The sequence below is a fragment of the Acinonyx jubatus genome, chromosome B2 (genome assembly GCF_027475565.1).
Source record: "Acinonyx jubatus isolate Ajub_Pintada_27869175 chromosome B2, VMU_Ajub_asm_v1.0, whole genome shotgun sequence".
NCBI lineage: Eukaryota > Metazoa > Chordata > Mammalia > Carnivora > Felidae > Acinonyx > Acinonyx jubatus.
Window position 1 is genome coordinate 117,987,462 of NC_069385.1, and position 15,700 is coordinate 118,003,161.

At 51.9% G+C, this 15,700-nt stretch overlaps 3 protein-coding genes across 6 annotated transcripts; all 3 read left to right on the forward strand.

The window, feature by feature from the left end:
* Window positions 1–524: 524 nt before the first annotated feature.
* On the forward strand, window positions 525–768 carry SMIM40 (small integral membrane protein 40). The gene has a single exon (XM_053221929.1). It carries the CDS (start codon window positions 525–527, stop codon window positions 765–767), a length of 243 nt encoding a protein of 80 aa, XP_053077904.1. The 3' UTR covers window position 768.
* Window positions 769–7,112: 6,344 nt separating this feature from the next.
* Window positions 7,113–11,644, forward strand: DAXX (death domain associated protein). Of its 3 annotated transcripts, none has more exons than XM_027058006.2 (8): window positions 7,113–7,271; window positions 8,193–8,448; window positions 8,602–9,433; window positions 9,559–9,773; window positions 9,930–10,164; window positions 10,320–10,797; window positions 10,956–11,178; window positions 11,384–11,644. In XM_027058006.2, exons 2-8 carry the CDS (start codon window positions 8,242–8,244, stop codon window positions 11,441–11,443), a joined length of 2,250 nt encoding a protein of 749 aa, XP_026913807.1. In that variant the 5' UTR covers window positions 7,113–7,271; window positions 8,193–8,241; the 3' UTR covers window positions 11,444–11,644. The 3 variants fall into 3 exon arrangements, with proteins under 3 accessions (XP_026913807.1, XP_026913806.1, XP_053078927.1); XM_027058005.2 differs by having other exon boundaries at window positions 7,120–7,271; window positions 8,190–8,448; XM_053222952.1 differs by lacking the exon at window positions 7,113–7,271 and adding an exon at window positions 7,353–7,369 and having other exon boundaries at window positions 8,190–8,448.
* Window positions 11,645–11,997: 353 nt separating this feature from the next.
* Window positions 11,998–15,681, forward strand: ZBTB22 (zinc finger and BTB domain containing 22). 2 transcript variants are annotated; one of them, XM_053222954.1, is made up of 2 exons: window positions 11,998–12,192; window positions 13,119–15,681. In XM_053222954.1, exon 2 carries the CDS (start codon window positions 13,188–13,190, stop codon window positions 15,096–15,098), a length of 1,911 nt encoding a protein of 636 aa, XP_053078929.1. In that variant the 5' UTR covers window positions 11,998–12,192; window positions 13,119–13,187; the 3' UTR covers window positions 15,099–15,681. The 2 variants fall into 2 exon arrangements, with proteins under 2 accessions (XP_053078929.1, XP_026913809.1); XM_027058008.2 differs by lacking the exon at window positions 11,998–12,192 and adding an exon at window positions 12,263–12,416.
* Window positions 15,682–15,700: the final 19 nt, after the last annotated feature.

A 15,700-nucleotide genomic window follows, 5' to 3' on the forward strand; every position in this document is an offset into this window, starting at 1 on the left:
TTAATCACCACCCCTCTCCCATATTATCGCGCCAACACTTAAGTCCCAACTACACACTCTGGCTCCGCTGACCAATCACGATCTTTCTTTTTCTATAAACCCCGAGAGCCCTTCCCCCAGGCCTCCTCCCACCACCCAAGGTAAAGCTGGAATGGGCTGACAGCGGCTCACCGTGGCACATCAGCTACAATTGCTCAGCCTCTGTCTGTAGGGGCGAAAGACGTGGGGCCTTGAACCTGGAGACCCAGAATGACTCCAGCAGTAGTTCCAGCTCGCCTGGCTCCGTGTTGCGAAGACACAGTTGCAGTAAAGGCGGACAGACTTTAGGAATCACTTAGTCCAGACCATTCACATTGCACGGGATGATTATACGATTGCCTCCTTTCTGTCTTTGATGGGGGAATTAGGGTCAACCCAAGCAGGTTCAGGGCTTGCTGCTGCCATACCCCTTAATCCCGGCGTTGCTGAGCAAGGGCTCCCATCCCAGCCCCGCTGATCCAGTCAGCTGTCAGCTGTGAGTTAGTATGGCGGAGGAGGAAGGCGATGTGGCTGAGGAGGATGTGTTCCTGGCGTTTGCCAGGCGTCCTTGTCCTCCCAGAGGTCCCCTGCGTCGGGCCTTGGACAAGGCCTTCTTTATCTTCCTGGTCCTCTTCCTGATGCTACTGACACTGGAGGCTGTTTATAAGCTGCTGTGGCTGCTACCGTGGGCAAAGTTTGGGGACTGGCTCCTGAGAACACCTCAGAAGGAGGAGGAGCTGGAATTGTGACCACCTTTCCTATAAACATTGTCTTCCCCTGCGACAGAGGTGAGAGGTGGGGACAAGAGGGAAATAGAATGTAGGGGGCTGTGGAGGGGACACTTGCACAGCTGTCTTAAAATTTTTGCATCTATACTCTGGGAAAATTTTTTGAAAAGGTTTGTACTTCTCACATATGCTTAAGTAATCATCTACAGTTTTTCATCATAAATGAAAATTGTTTCAAGGATGGAATTTCTGGCCGATTGCAGATATTCACATCTTGGGGAACCTGGGTGACTCAGCCGGTGAAGCGCCCGACTTCAGCTCCGGTGGTGATCTCCGGTTCTTGGGTTTGAGCCCCAAGGCAGGCTCTGCTGTCAGCGTGGATCCTCTGTCCTCTTCTCTCTCTGCCCCTCTCCCATTCATGCATGTGCTCTCTTTCAAAATAAACATTTTTTTTTAAAAAAAAAAAGGAAAATAGGGGCGTCTGGGTGGCTCAGTTGTCACACTTTGGCTCAGGTCATGATCTCATGGTTGGTGCGTTTGAGGCCCATGTCGGTCTCTGTGCTGACAGAGATTCTGTGTCTCCCTCTTTCCCTGCCCCTTACGGGCTCATGCTCTGTGTCTCTCCCCTTCAAACATAAATACACATTTTTTAAAAACTTTAAAAAAAGAAAAAAGAAAAAAGGAAAACATTCACATTTTAAAATAAATAAACTCATAACTACAGGATTATTCTCTTCCTTCTTTCGCGACTCTTTTTTCCCCCTTGAACAGCTATTACCAGTCCACTTCTCCAGACAATTTTATACTTTTATACTTGAAAGTCTTTTACTGACCGATCAATCATATTTTCTTGCATATACATATTAATTGAGATGAAAAATGTTTTTCTTTGTTGTGACCATAGACAGCAAAGTTTTTAAAAATTTTTCTTCTCGGGGCGCCTGGGTGGCTCAGTCGGTTAAGCGGCCGACTTCGGCTCAGGTCATGATTTCACGGTCCGTGAGTTTGAGCCCCGCATCGTCGGGCTCTGTGCTAACCGCTCAGAGCCTGGAGCCTGTTTCAGATTCTGTGTCTCCCTCTCTCTCTGACCCTCCCCCGTTCATGCTCTGTCTCTCTCTGTCTCAAAAATAAATAAACGTTAAAAAAAATTAAAAAAAATTTTTTTCTTCTCTGTTATCATTACAATTATTATGAGAACAGAACTGATTTAAATAGCATCAAGATTGCACACAGTTTTTAAATGATTAAAAATTGAAAGTACATGTTTAATGAGACAGGAGAGGTGATGTTATGGTACCTTGTTGAAAGAAATAGGCTACATGTCCCTTTACTTAAGACAAGATTAGCCCCAGATTTCATGATTGACAACCACAGGCATATCTTGGAGATAATGCAGGTTCTGTTCCAGATGACCACAATAAAGCGAATATCGCAATAAAGAAAGTCAAAGGAGCTTTTTTGCTTTTCCAGTGCATATAAAGGTTATGTTTACGTGATACTGTAGTCCATTAAGTGCACGATAGCATTATGTCTTTAAAAAAAACCCAACGTACATACCTTAATTTAAAAATACTTTATTGCTGGGGTGCCTGGGTGGCTCAGTCAGTTGAGAACCTGACTTCAGCTCAGTGTGGTTTATGGGTTTGGAGCCCCCCTGGGGTTCTCTCTCTCCCTCTCTCTGCCCTTCTCCAACTTGCATGCACATGCTCGCTCTCTCAACATAACTAAATAAACTTAATACTGCTAAAAATGCTAAACATCATCTGAGCTTTCAGGGAGTTTTAATCTTTTCGCTGGGGAAGGGTCTGCCCTAGATGCTGGTGGCTGCTGACTGATCAGGGTGGTGGTTGCTGAAGTTGGGATGGCTGTGCCAATTTCTTAAAATAAGACAACAATGAGGTTTGCTGCATCAATCGACTCTTCTTTTCACAAACAATTTCTCTGTAGCATGCAATGCTGTTTGATAGCATTTTACCCACAGCAGAACTTTCAAAATTGAAGTCAGTCCTCTCAAACCCTGCTGCTGCCTTATCAACTAAGTTTTATGTAATACCCTAAATCCTTTGTTGTCATTTCAATGATCTTAATAGCATCTTCACCAGGAATAGATTTCATTTCAAGAAACCACTTTCTGTGCTCATCCATAAGAAGCAACTCCTCATCTTTTGAAGTTTTATCTTGAGATTGCAGCCAATTCAGTCACATCTCCAGGCTCTACTTCTAATTCTGGTTCTCTTGCCAATTCTGCCACATCTGAAGTCACTTCCTCCACTGAAGTCTTGAACCTCTCAAAGTCACCCATGAGAGTTAGAGTCAACTTCTTTCAAACTCTTATTAATATTAATATTTTGTCCTCTTCCCATGAACCACAAATGTTCCTAATACATCTACATTGGTGGATCCTTTCGAGAAAGTTTTCAATTTACTTCACCTAAATCCATTAGAGGAATCACTGTGTATACCAACGACAGCTTTATGAAATGTATTTCTTAAATAATAAGACCTGAAAGCCGAAATTACTCCTTGATCCATGGTCTTCAGAATGGATGCTGTGTTGGCAGGCATGAAAACAACATTCATCTCATTGTATATCTTTATCAGAGCTCTTGGATGACCAGGTGCATTGTCAATGAGCAGTAAAAGAAAGGAATTTTTTTTTAAGTTTATTTATTTGGGGGGAGGTGCAGAGAGTGAGAGGGAGAGAATCCCAAGCAGGCTCTGCACTGTCAGCACAGAACCCGACGTGGCGCTTGAGTTCGCAAACAGTGAGATCACAACCTGAGCCCAGATCAAGAGCCGGACACCCAACCGACTGAGCCACCCAGGTGCCCCCAGAAAGGAATCTTTCTTTCTGAGCAGTAGGTCTCAAAGTAGGGCTTAGCAGTAACTATGTTGTCAACAGATGTGTTGTCATCCAGGCTTTGTTGTTCCATTTATAGATCACGGGCAGAGTAAATTTAGCATAATTCTTAAGGGCCCTAGGATTTTTGGAATGGCAAATGAGCATTGGCTTCAACTTAATGTCACCAGTTGCTTTAGCCCTTAGCAAGAGAGTAAGCCTGTCATTTGAAGCTTTGAAGCCAGGCACTGACTTCTCCTCTCTAGTTATGAAAGCCCCAGATAGTATCTTCTTTCAGGAGAAGACTGTTTCATCTACACTGAATATCTGTTGTTTGGTGTAGACACTTTCATTAATTATCTTAGCTAGGTCTGCCAGATAACTTGCTGCAGCTTCTACGTCAGCACCTGCTGCTTCACCTTGCTTTTTTATGTTTGGAAGATGGCTTCTTTCTTTATACCTCATGAACCAACCACTGCAAGCTTCCAAGTTTTCTTCTGCAGCCTCTCAGCCTTCACGTAATTGAAGAGAGTTAAGGTCTTTGAGAGAATGTTGTGGCTGGTTTGATCTTCTATCTAGACCACCCAAGCATCGTCCATATCATCAGTAAGTCCGTGCTGCTTTCTTATCATTCATGTGTTCACTGGAGTAGCACTTTTTTTTTAATTTTTTTTTTTACATTTATTTTTGAGAAACAGAGTGAGACAAAGCGTGAACGGGGGAGGGGCAGAGAGAGTAGGAGACACAGAATCTGAAGCAGTCTCCAGGCTCTGAGCAAGCGGTCAGCACAGAGCCTGATGCGGGGCTCGAACCCACGAACTGTGAGATCATGACCTGAGCCGAAGTCGGACGCTCAACCGACTGAGCCACCCAGGCGCCCCTGGAGTAGCACTTTTAATTTCCTTCAAGACCATTTCCTTTGCAGTCACAGCCTGACTGTCTGGCACAAGAGGCCTAGCTTTTGGCTTGTCTCAGCTTTCAACATGCCTTCCTTCCTAAGCTTAATCATTTCTAGCTTTTGACGGATTGATCTTTTTTAATGTTTATTTCTGAGAGAGAGAGAGAGAGAGAGCAGGGGAGGGGCAGAGAGAGAGAGGGAGACACAGAATCAGAAGCAGGCTCCAGGCTCTAACCTGTCGGCATAGAGTCGGATGCAGGGCTCAAACCCACAAACCTCAAGATCATGACCTGAGCCGAAATTGTACACTTAACCCACTGAGCCACCCCGGCACCCCTAGCTTTTGATTTAAAGTGAGAGACATGTGACTCTTTCTTTCACTTAAACACTTAGAGGCCATTGCAGGGTTATTAATTTCAATATCCTGTGTCTCAGAGAATAAGGAAGGCTGAGGAGAGGGAGAGAGATGGGGAACAGCTGGTCAGTGGAACAGTCAGCACACACACATGGTATTTATTAAGTTCACCGTCTTTATATGGGTGTCATTTGTGTTACCCCCAAACAGTTATAATAGTAACTGATCACAGATTACCATGACAAAAGTAAAAATAACAAAAAAGTTTGAAATATTGCAGTACTTACCAAAATATGGTACTGAACCACAAAATGAACAAATGCTGTTAGAAAAAGGGTGTCAGCAGGAGCACCTGGCTGGCTCAGTCAGTACAGCATGTGACTCTTGATCCTGGGGTTTTGGGTTCAAGCCCCACGTTGGGTGTAGAGATTCCTTAAAAATAAAATCTTTAGGGGAGCCTGGGTGGCTAAGTTGGTTGAGCGTCCAACTTCAGCTCAGGTCATGATCTCGTGGTTCGTGAGTTCGAGCCCCGCGTCAGGCTCTGTGCTGACAGCTCAGAGCCTGGAGCCTGCCTTGGATTCTGTCTCCCTCTCTCTCTGCCCCTCCCCTGCTCATGCTCTGTCTCTCTCTGTCTCAAAAATAAATAAATATTAAAAATAAAATAAAATCTTTAAAAAAAGGAAAAAAAAACCGTGCTGATAGACTTGGTCAACCCAAGACTGCCACAAACCTTCAATTGGTAAAAAAAAACAAAAACAAAAAACAAAACTACAATATCTGTGAGGCACAATAAAATGAGGTATGCCCGCATACCTTTTTGGGTTTTGTTTGTTTGTTTGTTTGTTTGTTTGTTTAAGAGACGAGGAAGTCGATTATAAAAGGGACCGGGAAGAAGGAGAACCTCAACTGCAAGCATTTACTCAGTAAGAACAATCTTGCGAAAGTTGAGGATCTAGAAATTAAATCCTTATCGTCTCCTAAGGCTGAGTACCCTTTGAGGGAATTTTCATGTTCCCTAATTTGAAGACTATAGGCTTAGATGGTGTGGGATTCTTTAATGGAAGGGCAGGTTTGAGGCTCTGGTACAGTGAGGGCTTAAGGATCTAAGAACCTCCGCGTTCTAATAGTGGCAAGATAGTCACTTGTAGAAAGCCAAAGGATGCAGGGGATGGGAATCTCCGTGTTAACTGTTCTGGCTTCCCCATAAGTTCACATCTGGACCCACCCTGGCCTCCACGAGTCCTTCCAGCCTCCCTAAAGTTGAGTGAGGTAGGGGGTGCGGGCGAGGCGGGCGTCGAAGTCAGTTTCTTCTCTCTTCCTTCTTTCCTCAGTTTCCCCAGAGGAAGAGAAAGGGACGAGTCGAGACCCAAGGTATTTTACGAGTCTCACTTCGTCTGCCAGCCCTCACAGCGGCAATCTGCACAGATTCTTCTCACGGCCCCCCACCCCTACCCCCGTACCGCCGTCCTAAGGCCCTGGAGCTCCTGGACAAAGCTCGGCCTCCAGGTCATCACCGCCTGCACTTTGGGGGACCCTCTCCAGAAAAGAACGGAGAACCACCTAGCTCCCACCTACTTGGTTGGTCATTAGTTCCATGGAGGCGCTTAAAGAGGAATCAATAATAGCGATAATAGTAAGAACATATTTGTATAGCTCATTGTGCTCATCTGTATGCATTTGTTATGATTTCACGGTTGGGAGATATAGACACCTGGAAGTATTAGTAGCTGCTGGACAGCGGCAAGGGAGCGGGCCGCCAGCAAAAGGGAAGGGGCAGGCGCAGTCGATTAAACCGTGGAAAGGGTACCGGGCAGGTAGGAAAGCAGCGCCGGAAGGCTGGTCAACGGCCCAGCGGAAGGAAAAGGGCTTTTTTCTCTCTTAAGAGACGCTCGTTCTTTCCTGCACCCTTGCGTGGTCTTGGAGGGCCCAATCCCTTGGCTCTCCTGTTCCGTTCCCCCTTCCCCACTTGGAAAGGTGGCTCAGTCCTTCCCGCACGCGACCCGCCGGCGGTTGGGCCGGATGCAGGAAGTTTCTAATTGGCTGAGTCGCAGAAGCACCGGGTGAAAAGAGCTCTGCCGGCGGCGCGCCCTAGTCCGGGCGTAGCCAACACCGTACGGCAAAATGGCGGCCCCCAGGTAGTTTGGGACGCCCTGAGGAGGCAAAAGCGCCCCCTACTGGTCACAGGAAAGGGAGCCGCAGACTGTGTGGGCGTCACTGGAGATGGGGGCGGGTCTACCACCACTTCCTGCCGCAGGGTGAGGCGTGGTCCGGGCGCCGTACGACAATATGGCCGCGCCTATGTGGCTGTAGGCGGAAACTCGGCGGCTTCCGGTCCAGAGAAGGGCCTGCGGTGGGAGGGGGAAGGAAGGCGGAGGGAACCATGCGAGGTTCTGAGATCAGCAGCGAGGGTCGCCTCGAGAGACCGTTTCTGAGGTGGGGGCCGGACGGTGTGGGGAGCGAAGGCGGGGGCGGGAATGTCGAGGGAGAGGTATTGGGGAGTCCCGGGCGCTGAGTCTGAGGGACAAGCTATGGTACCTTCCTTCCTATCCCTGAAGGGGAGTGGGGTGGCCGGGGGCCGAACTGGGGGAGGGGGACTTGGCGGGAAGCTCATCTAGAGGAAGGGGTCAGACGCCAGGTTGGGATTTGAGAGGAATCGGGACAGCTCACTGCTGGGCTCACAATCGGTTACAGGTCACAGAGAGAGAATGGGGGAAATTCGGGTGGGGTAAGAGGGAGGGGATTGAGGTGAGATCTCTCCAACCTGACGCCCCGGTTTGAGGAGCCCCGTCGGAGGGCGGAGTATGAAGATAATTCACGGAGGAGAAAGGGGAATGGATTATTGGGAGGGAACCTCCTTCACCTCAGAGAGTCTAGGAGTTGGGGGTGATCCTTCAGGATGGGATGAGGTTGTGGATTTGACGTGTTTGAGAGCGAAACGGGGAAGGCTCAGGAGGTGGTGCTGCCGGGGGTGTGGTATCTGCGAGGGAACGTCGAGGGAATCTGGAGTGCAATGTGGGAGGCGGTCCAGGGGTTGGAAGAATCAACTTGGCAAGTATGAGAATTGGGGAAATGAATGTCTGAGAAGTGGGGCAATGAAACAGAAAGAAAGCTTGGATATCGACAAGAGGGGTGGAGCTGGGGGTGGGGACTTAGGGGTTTCAGGTGGTTTGGGGCTTCCTTATGTAAAGGGCCAGAAAAGCATATGGTACTAACAGTTGCTGGAAGACAGGCAGTTGAGGACACTGTTGGGCAGGGCTGGGTGTTACTGAAACCCAAGAAGATTGGAAAGTGTGTGAGATGAGGGATGGGCTGTGCTGGAGGGGCTCTTTCTGAGGCCCCATCCCCTTCCAGCAGGAGTTCCGAAATCCCCAACACCTCCTCCCTCCGGGGGATTTGATCCCCCATGGCCACCGCTAACAGCATCATCGTGCTGGATGATGATGACGAAGATGAAGCAGCTGCTCAGCCAGGTCCCTCCCACCCACCCCCCAATCCGGCCTCACCCCGGCCAGAAGCCCCTGGCTCCTCTCAGCCCCATGGGGCTGGAGGAAGCAGTAGTTCTGGCGGCAAGAAATGCTACAAGTTGGAGAATGAGAAGCTGTTTGAAGAGGTGAGCTTTAGGGGAGAAGATTCTTGTACCCCAGGGAGGGGGATGGCTGACTGGCTCTCCTGTACTTTCTTCCCCACTAACCCCACCTCGCCTTCTTTCTCTCAACCCCTCCCCTTGTCTCTTTCCCCCTACCTCTTCCCCTGAATCCTCTAGTTCCTTGAGCTGTGTAAGACGCAGACAGCAGACCACCCTGAGGTGGTCCCATTCCTCTATAACCGGCAGCAGCGTGCCCACTCTCTGTTTTTGGCCTCGGCGGAGTTCTGCAACATCCTCTCTCGGGTCCTATCTCGGGCCCAGAGCCGGCCAGCTAAGCTCTATGTCTACATTAATGAGCTCTGCACTGTTCTCAAGGCCCATTCAGCCAAGAAGAAGCTGAACCTGGCCCCTGCTGCCACCACCTCTAGTGAACCCTCTGGGAATAACCCTCCCACAGACCCCTCCTCGGACCCCACAAATGCTGAGACCACTGCCTCTGAGGCCCCAAGGACCCGTGGTTCCCGGCGGCAGATCCAGCGCTTGGAGCAGCTGCTAGCGCTCTATGTGGCTGAGATCCGGCGGCTGCAGGAAAAGGAGTTGGATCTCTCAGAGTTAGATGACCCAGACTCCACATACCTGCAGGAGGCAAGGTTGAAGCGTAAGCTGATCCGCCTCTTTGGGCGGCTGTGTGAACTCAAAGACTGCTCTTCACTGACGGGCCGTGTCATAGAACAGCGCATCCCCTACCGTGGCACCCGCTACCCAGAGGTTAACAGGCGCATTGAGCGGCTCATCAACAAACCAGGGCCTGATACCTTCCCTGACTATGGAGATGTACTGCGGGCTGTGGAGAAGGCAGCTGCTAGGCACAGCCTCGGCCTCCCACGACAGCAGCTCCAGCTCATGGCTCAGGATGCCTTCCGAGATGTGGGCATCAGGTTACAGGAACGACGCCACCTTGATCTCATCTACAACTTTGGCTGTCACCTCACAGATGACTATAGGCCAGGTAGGGATTAGTGAGATGCCTGTCAACAACCCTTATATGTCAGATGTTTGGTGGAGGGGGGATCTCTCTTGTCCCTTCTTCTAGGGTTTGGGCTGAGTACTCTGACTTTATATCTTCCCACGTAGGCATTGACCCTGCACTGTCAGATCCTGCCCTAGCCCGGCGCCTGCGAGAAAACCGGAGCTTGGCTATGAGCCGGCTGGATGAGGTCATCTCCAAATATGCAATGATGCAAGACAAGAGTGAGGAGGGCGAGAGACAGAAGAGAAGGGCTCGGCTTCCCCAAGCCACCTCTTCCCACTCTGCAGACTCCCCCAAAGCCTCCTTGGATTCTGGTGAGGTATGGAAGGGATAAATCCTTCAGACAGACCTTGTCCTTCCCCTGCACTAGCTAGCAGGGAGTTTAGAGTGACTGACTGGGAAAAGTGCAGAAGGAACCCGAGAACCAGACCCTCTGGGACAAGGGATTCCTTAGAGAAATTCCTTTGTCCCCCAGGGCCCTAGTGGAATGGTGTCCCAGGAATGCCCTACCACCTCCAAGGCAGAGACAGATGATGAAGAAGATGAGGAAAGTGATGAGGAAGAGGAAGAAGAGGAAGAGGAGGAAGAAGAGGAAGAGGAAGAAGAAGAGGAGGAGGCCACAGATTCTGAAGAAGAGGAGGATCTCGAACAGATGCAGGAAGGTCAGGGGGACGATGAAGAGGAGGAGGAGGAGGAGGAGGAGGAAGCAGGTATGTCAAGGAAACAGTCCCCTCATGTGTCGGTTCCCTCTACTCTTTTGGATGTGAACCACCTGTTTGAGACCCTTCCCTCCCTCCTCTTACTCTCAGCAGTATTCTTTCCCTTAGTTCTCATGCTGCCTCTCCCCTCTTTTCTTCTTTTCCAGGTCAGGATGGAGACAAGAGCCCTATGTCCCCACTGCAGCAGATCTCCGCTGAAAAAAACCTGGAATCTAGCAGAGGGATCAGCAAGTCTGTGGGGGAGCAGCAGAACAAAGGACTCATAATGTCACCATCTTCACTGTCAGAAGACGCCTTGGCCCCCTCCAGCATAGATGCTGAAAGCAACGGAGAACACCTTGAGGAGTTACCCCTGGAGGAAGAGAGCCCCATGTCTCAGCTCTTTGAGCTCGAGATCGAAGCCTTGCCCCTGGATACCACTCCTTCCCCTGAGGAGAGGGACGTTTCTTCTTCCAGGAAGCAATCAGAGGACCCCCTCACCACTGTCTTGGAGAATGGAGCAGCCATGGTCACCTCCACTTCCTTCAATGGAGGTGTGTCTCCTCACACCTGGGGAGATTCCTGTCCCCCGTGCAAGAAATCCCGGAAGGAGAAGCAAACTGGAGCAGGGTCATTAGGAAACAGGTAACAATGACAAGGAGGAGAAGAGGGAGGCCAAGGACAGATTGCAAGGGGCTTTCTGAGAGTATTGAGGAACTGGGTCTGCTGGGAAGAGACTGGATGATTCCCCTCCGGCCTCAGGCTCTTCATACCCCTCCCTATATTTGTGTTTCTGTCCCTAGCTATGTAGAAAGGCAAAGGGCAGTGCATGAGAAGAATGGGAAGAAGGTATCTACCCTGCCCAGCCCACCTTCTCCCTTGACTTCTATGGCCCCAGTTGCTGATTCCTCGACAAGAGTGGACTCTCCTAGCCATGGCCTGGTGACCAGCTCCCTCTGTAGCCCATCTCCAGCCCAGTTGTCCCAAGCCCCCCATTCACAACCCTCCCGGCCTGGTACTTACAAGGTAAGAGGGGGAGGCAGTTGTTTCCTGACTTGTCTTTCATTGTCTGTTCAGTTTCAGGCACTCCATCTGAATTTTGCACCCACCACATCCTCTCTCGACCTTTTTTCTAACCCCAGTTTTTAATCTCTGAGAAATCCTTCCCTTTGCTTCTTTTACCCCTATATTCCAGACGTCTCTTTCTGACTCTGTCTCTCACTCCCTGCAGATGAGTGTGGCCACACAGTGCGATCCAGAGGAGATCATCGTGCTCTCAGACTCTGATTAGCTGCCTCTACCCCCCACTCCCTGCCTCCAAAATGTTTTGGAATAGTATTTGGAGGATGGTGGGAAACAGATGACTGAGGAAGGGATTGACTGGGCTAATCCCCTTTTGGTGGTGTTTCTTTAAAAACAAAAAAACAAAAAAACAAAACCTTAAGTTTTACACAGAAACATTAATAAACAATAAAGTTCTTTTCTTATTGTATCCCTGTCTTTTCCTTTTCCTTGTTCTACTCTCACAGCCGATTGGCACCGGCTGTTCTCTGGTTCAAGGTTAGCCTGGGCCTGGACTACCCCTAGAGCTGTCCTTTGTAGCCTGTCCTTAGCCTGCCTCTCTTTGAGTTCCCTCGGCTTCAGGCCTTCCGCTTGCCCTCTGCCAGGCACTAAAAAGAAAGAAGAAAGAAAGGAAAAAAAAAGAAATGTGTTCCAGCCTCCCGAATGTGCTTTACTTTCTCACTTCGAGCGGTTGGAGTAAAAAGGCCAATCAGGGGCCGACTCAAGGTTATTTGGCCAATCCAGACCCGGAGGAAGGGGGCGGGGTTTCAGGGGGACTGTCTGAAGCTGGGAGAGCAGGGCGATTAGATCCAGCAAACCTGCTAATGGCCACAGCTCAGGGGCGGAGCCTAAGCAGCGACGACCAAAACCCTTCGCCAATGGGAAGGGCAGGCTTACGGAATTAAAGGGGAATGAGCGCTTCGGCCGAACCACCAAGTCCTGCGTTTTCAGCAGCGGAAGAGACCTGGTACCTTTAAGGTGGAATGAGACGGCTGTTCTTTAAAGGAGAAGTGGTCTAGTCGGCCGAGTAGTGCCCAGAGGCACGGGCGGGGTACCCGTCTGTGCCTTTAAAGCCGGAGGGGCAGGAGGCGGAGCGGAGGCGGAGGGCGGAGGGAGTCGGCGCAAGATGGCGGCGGGAGGGGCCCAGGCTGCGGCTCTGGCCGCCGAGTGAGGGGCGGGGGGGCCCGGGGGCGCGCGGCCCGGTAAGCGGGGACGCGCGGGGTTGGGGGGCGCCTTCCGGGTGGGAGAGGAGGTCGAAGTAGCGCTTGGGGCGGAGCAGAGGGGGGCGGGGTCCTGTGTGGGCGGGGGTAGGCAAGGGGCGGGGCCGAGAGGGCCACGGGGGTGGGCCTTGAAGAGGCGGGGCCGAAAGGGCCAAGGGGCGTGCCTTGAAGGGGCGGGGCTAGAGGTAAGCTGAGGGGCAAAGGGGCCCTTGCTCCCGACAGAGCTGGGGGGGGGGGGGAGGGCATAGCCTAAAAAGACATGGAGGGAGGGATGGTTTTCGGTACAGGAACAGACTTGCCCCCCTCCTAAGAAAAGGTTGCAAAACACCAGTAAGGTAAATTTTGGAAATTCAGGCTTTCAGGCAAATGGGAAATTCCGAGGGGAGGCACCCCATTCCCCAAGAACACCTTATTTCTCTAATCTACAAGGAAAGAGCACTGGATTAGGAGTCAGGACATCTGTGTTTCCTGGCACTGCCACTTACTGGCTCTGTGACCTTGGGTAATCTCGTAATCTTTCCGAGCCTCAGTTTCCTCATCTGTCAAATGGGGTTGAGAGGAATACCTGCCTTACAGTGTTGTGGGGAATTACTCGGATAAAGGGTATGAACATGTTTTTAAACTGTAGAGGGAAGGGCTGTGTTATTATGAGATGTTATCATTCTTCTCTCTTTTTCTTCCCAGAGACCCCCCCGGCCGCCCTCCTCCTTCCCTTGTTCCTGTGGCTGGGGGGGTACCCCCTCCCTCCACGCCATGGAGCCATCTCCTCTCTCTCCCAGTGGGGCAGCACTCCCCCTGCCTCTGTCACTGGCCCCACCCCCACTGCCCCTGCCTGCAGCTGCAGTGGTCCACGTGTCCTTCCCTGAGGTGACCAGTGCCCTTCTGGAGTCCCTCAATCAGCAGCGGCTACAGGGCCAGCTCTGCGATGTGTCCATCCGAGTGCAGGGCCGGGAGTTCAGGGCTCATCGTGCTGTCCTGGCTGCCTCCTCCCCTTACTTCCACGACCAGGTTTTACTCAAGGGCATGACCTCCATCTCTCTGCCCAGCGTCATGGACCCGGGCGCCTTCGAGACTGTCTTGGCTTCCGCTTACACTGGTCGCCTCAGCATGGCTGCTGCTGACATTGTCAACTTCCTCACAGTGGGGTCGGTGCTCCAAATGTGGCACATCGTGGATAAGTGCACTGAACTCCTCCGTGAAGGCCGGGCCTCAGCCACCACCACCACCATCACCACTGCTGCTGCCACTTCTGCCACTGTCCCTGGTGCTGGGGTCCCATCGGGGAGTGGGGCCACTGTGGCCCCTGCCACCATGGGCCCTGTGCGCTCCCATGCCTCCAGCCGAGCCAGTGAGAATCAGTCCCCCAGCAGCAGCAACTACTTCAGCCCCCGAGAGTCCACTGATTTCTCATCTTCTTCCCAAGAGGCATTTGCAGCTTCTGCAGTGGGCAGTGGGGAACGTCGAGGAGGTGGCCCTGTATTCCCAGCCCCTGTGGTTGGCAGTGGCGGGGCTACCTCTGGGAAGCTGCTGCTGGAGGCAGATGAGCTCTGCGATGATGGGGATGGGAGAGGTGCTGTGGTCCCTGGGGGTGGGCTCCGGCGGCCCACCTATGCACCCCCCAGCATCATGCCACAGAAACACTGGGTATATGTGAAGCGGGGTGGAAACAGCCCAGCACCGGCACCCCTCGTTCCCCAAGACCCAGATCTGGAAGAGGATGAGGAGGAGGAAGACCTGGTGTTGACCTGTGAGGATGATGAAGATGAAGAGCTCGGGGGTGGCTCCAGGGTTCCCGAGGCTGGAGGACCAGAGGCTACCCTTAGCATAAGTGATGTCCGGACCCTGACTGAGCCTCCGGACAAGGGAGAGGAGCAGGTCAATTTCTGTGAGTCCTCCAATGACTTTGGCTCCTATGAGGGTGGGGGTCCTGGGGCGGGGCTTGATGATTCTGGGGGGCCAACCCCTTCCTCCTATGCCCCCTCCCACCCTCCGAGGCCCCTGCTTCCCTTGGACATGCAGGGCAACCAGATCCTGGTCTTCCCATCGTCTTCATCCTCCTCCTCCTCTTCCTCCTCCTCACAGGCCCCAGGCCAGCCACCAGGGAACCAAGCTGAACACGGGGCGGTGACTCTGGGGGGCACCTCAGCAGGGAGCCTGGGCATGCCTGGTGGTGCTGGGGGGACCCCTGGAGGGGCAGGCAGTGGGGATGGGAATAAGATCTTTTTGTGCCACTGTGGGAAGGCCTTCTCCCACAAGAGCATGCGAGATCGGCATGTGAACATGCACCTCAACCTGCGGCCCTTTGACTGCCCCGTGTGCAACAAAAAGTTTAAGATGAAGCACCACCTGACCGAGCACATGAAGACACACACAGGTCTCAAACCCTACGAGTGTGGCGTCTGCGCCAAGAAGTTCATGTGGCGAGACAGCTTCATGCGCCACCGGGGACACTGTGAGCGCCGGCACCGCCTGGGCGGGGGCGGACCCGGACCCGGAGGGCCCGCTGGGCCAGCCCTGCCGCCCAAGAGAGAGTCTCCTGGAGTGGGTGGGGGCAGCGGCGACGAGGCGAGTGGGGCCACGCCCCAGTCTAGCCGAAGGGTCTGGTCCCCACCCAGTGTCCACAAGGTGGAGATGGGCTTTGGTGGAGGAGGAGGAACAAACTGAAGGGGGGGCTCCTGGAGGCAGCTTTCGGGGAAGAGGAAACTGGGAGCACCAGCCAGGGGCGCTGTGGCCCTCGGGTGATCTCCCACCACGCTTACTGTCTTCCTTATCTCTACCGGACTTGTATATATTTTGGAGGGGGAACAATGTTGCACCATCGGCCACCCCATTCCATCCCTCAGCCCCTCTCCCACAAAGTATCCCTGGAACTAAGTCCTTCCTTTCCCTCAGCTCCAGACTAGGGCGCATATGGTGGTGGGGGGAGGGAAAGGGGCTATGGAGCATCCTGGAGTCACAGGGTCAAGGGTCAGGTGGTTGTAGTCTGTACCTGAAGTCTGTGTTTGTGTTGTTGTGGGGACCAGGTTTTGAGCCCCACCCTTGTCCTAGAACCTACCCCACCCCGCTAAGGACGTGCCCTTTATTTCCACCCTAATCCCTCCTATTTCTCCTTGGGGGACCTCCAACTGGATTCTCATTGAGGAGGGAGTGAAGACAAGGAGGGAATATAAGTCGTAAGAATACAAGGTTTTTATTTTAAATCTTATTTTTTTTAAAATGGTGATTAAAATATTTATTGGTCATTTCACTTGGCTTGCCAGCAGCCC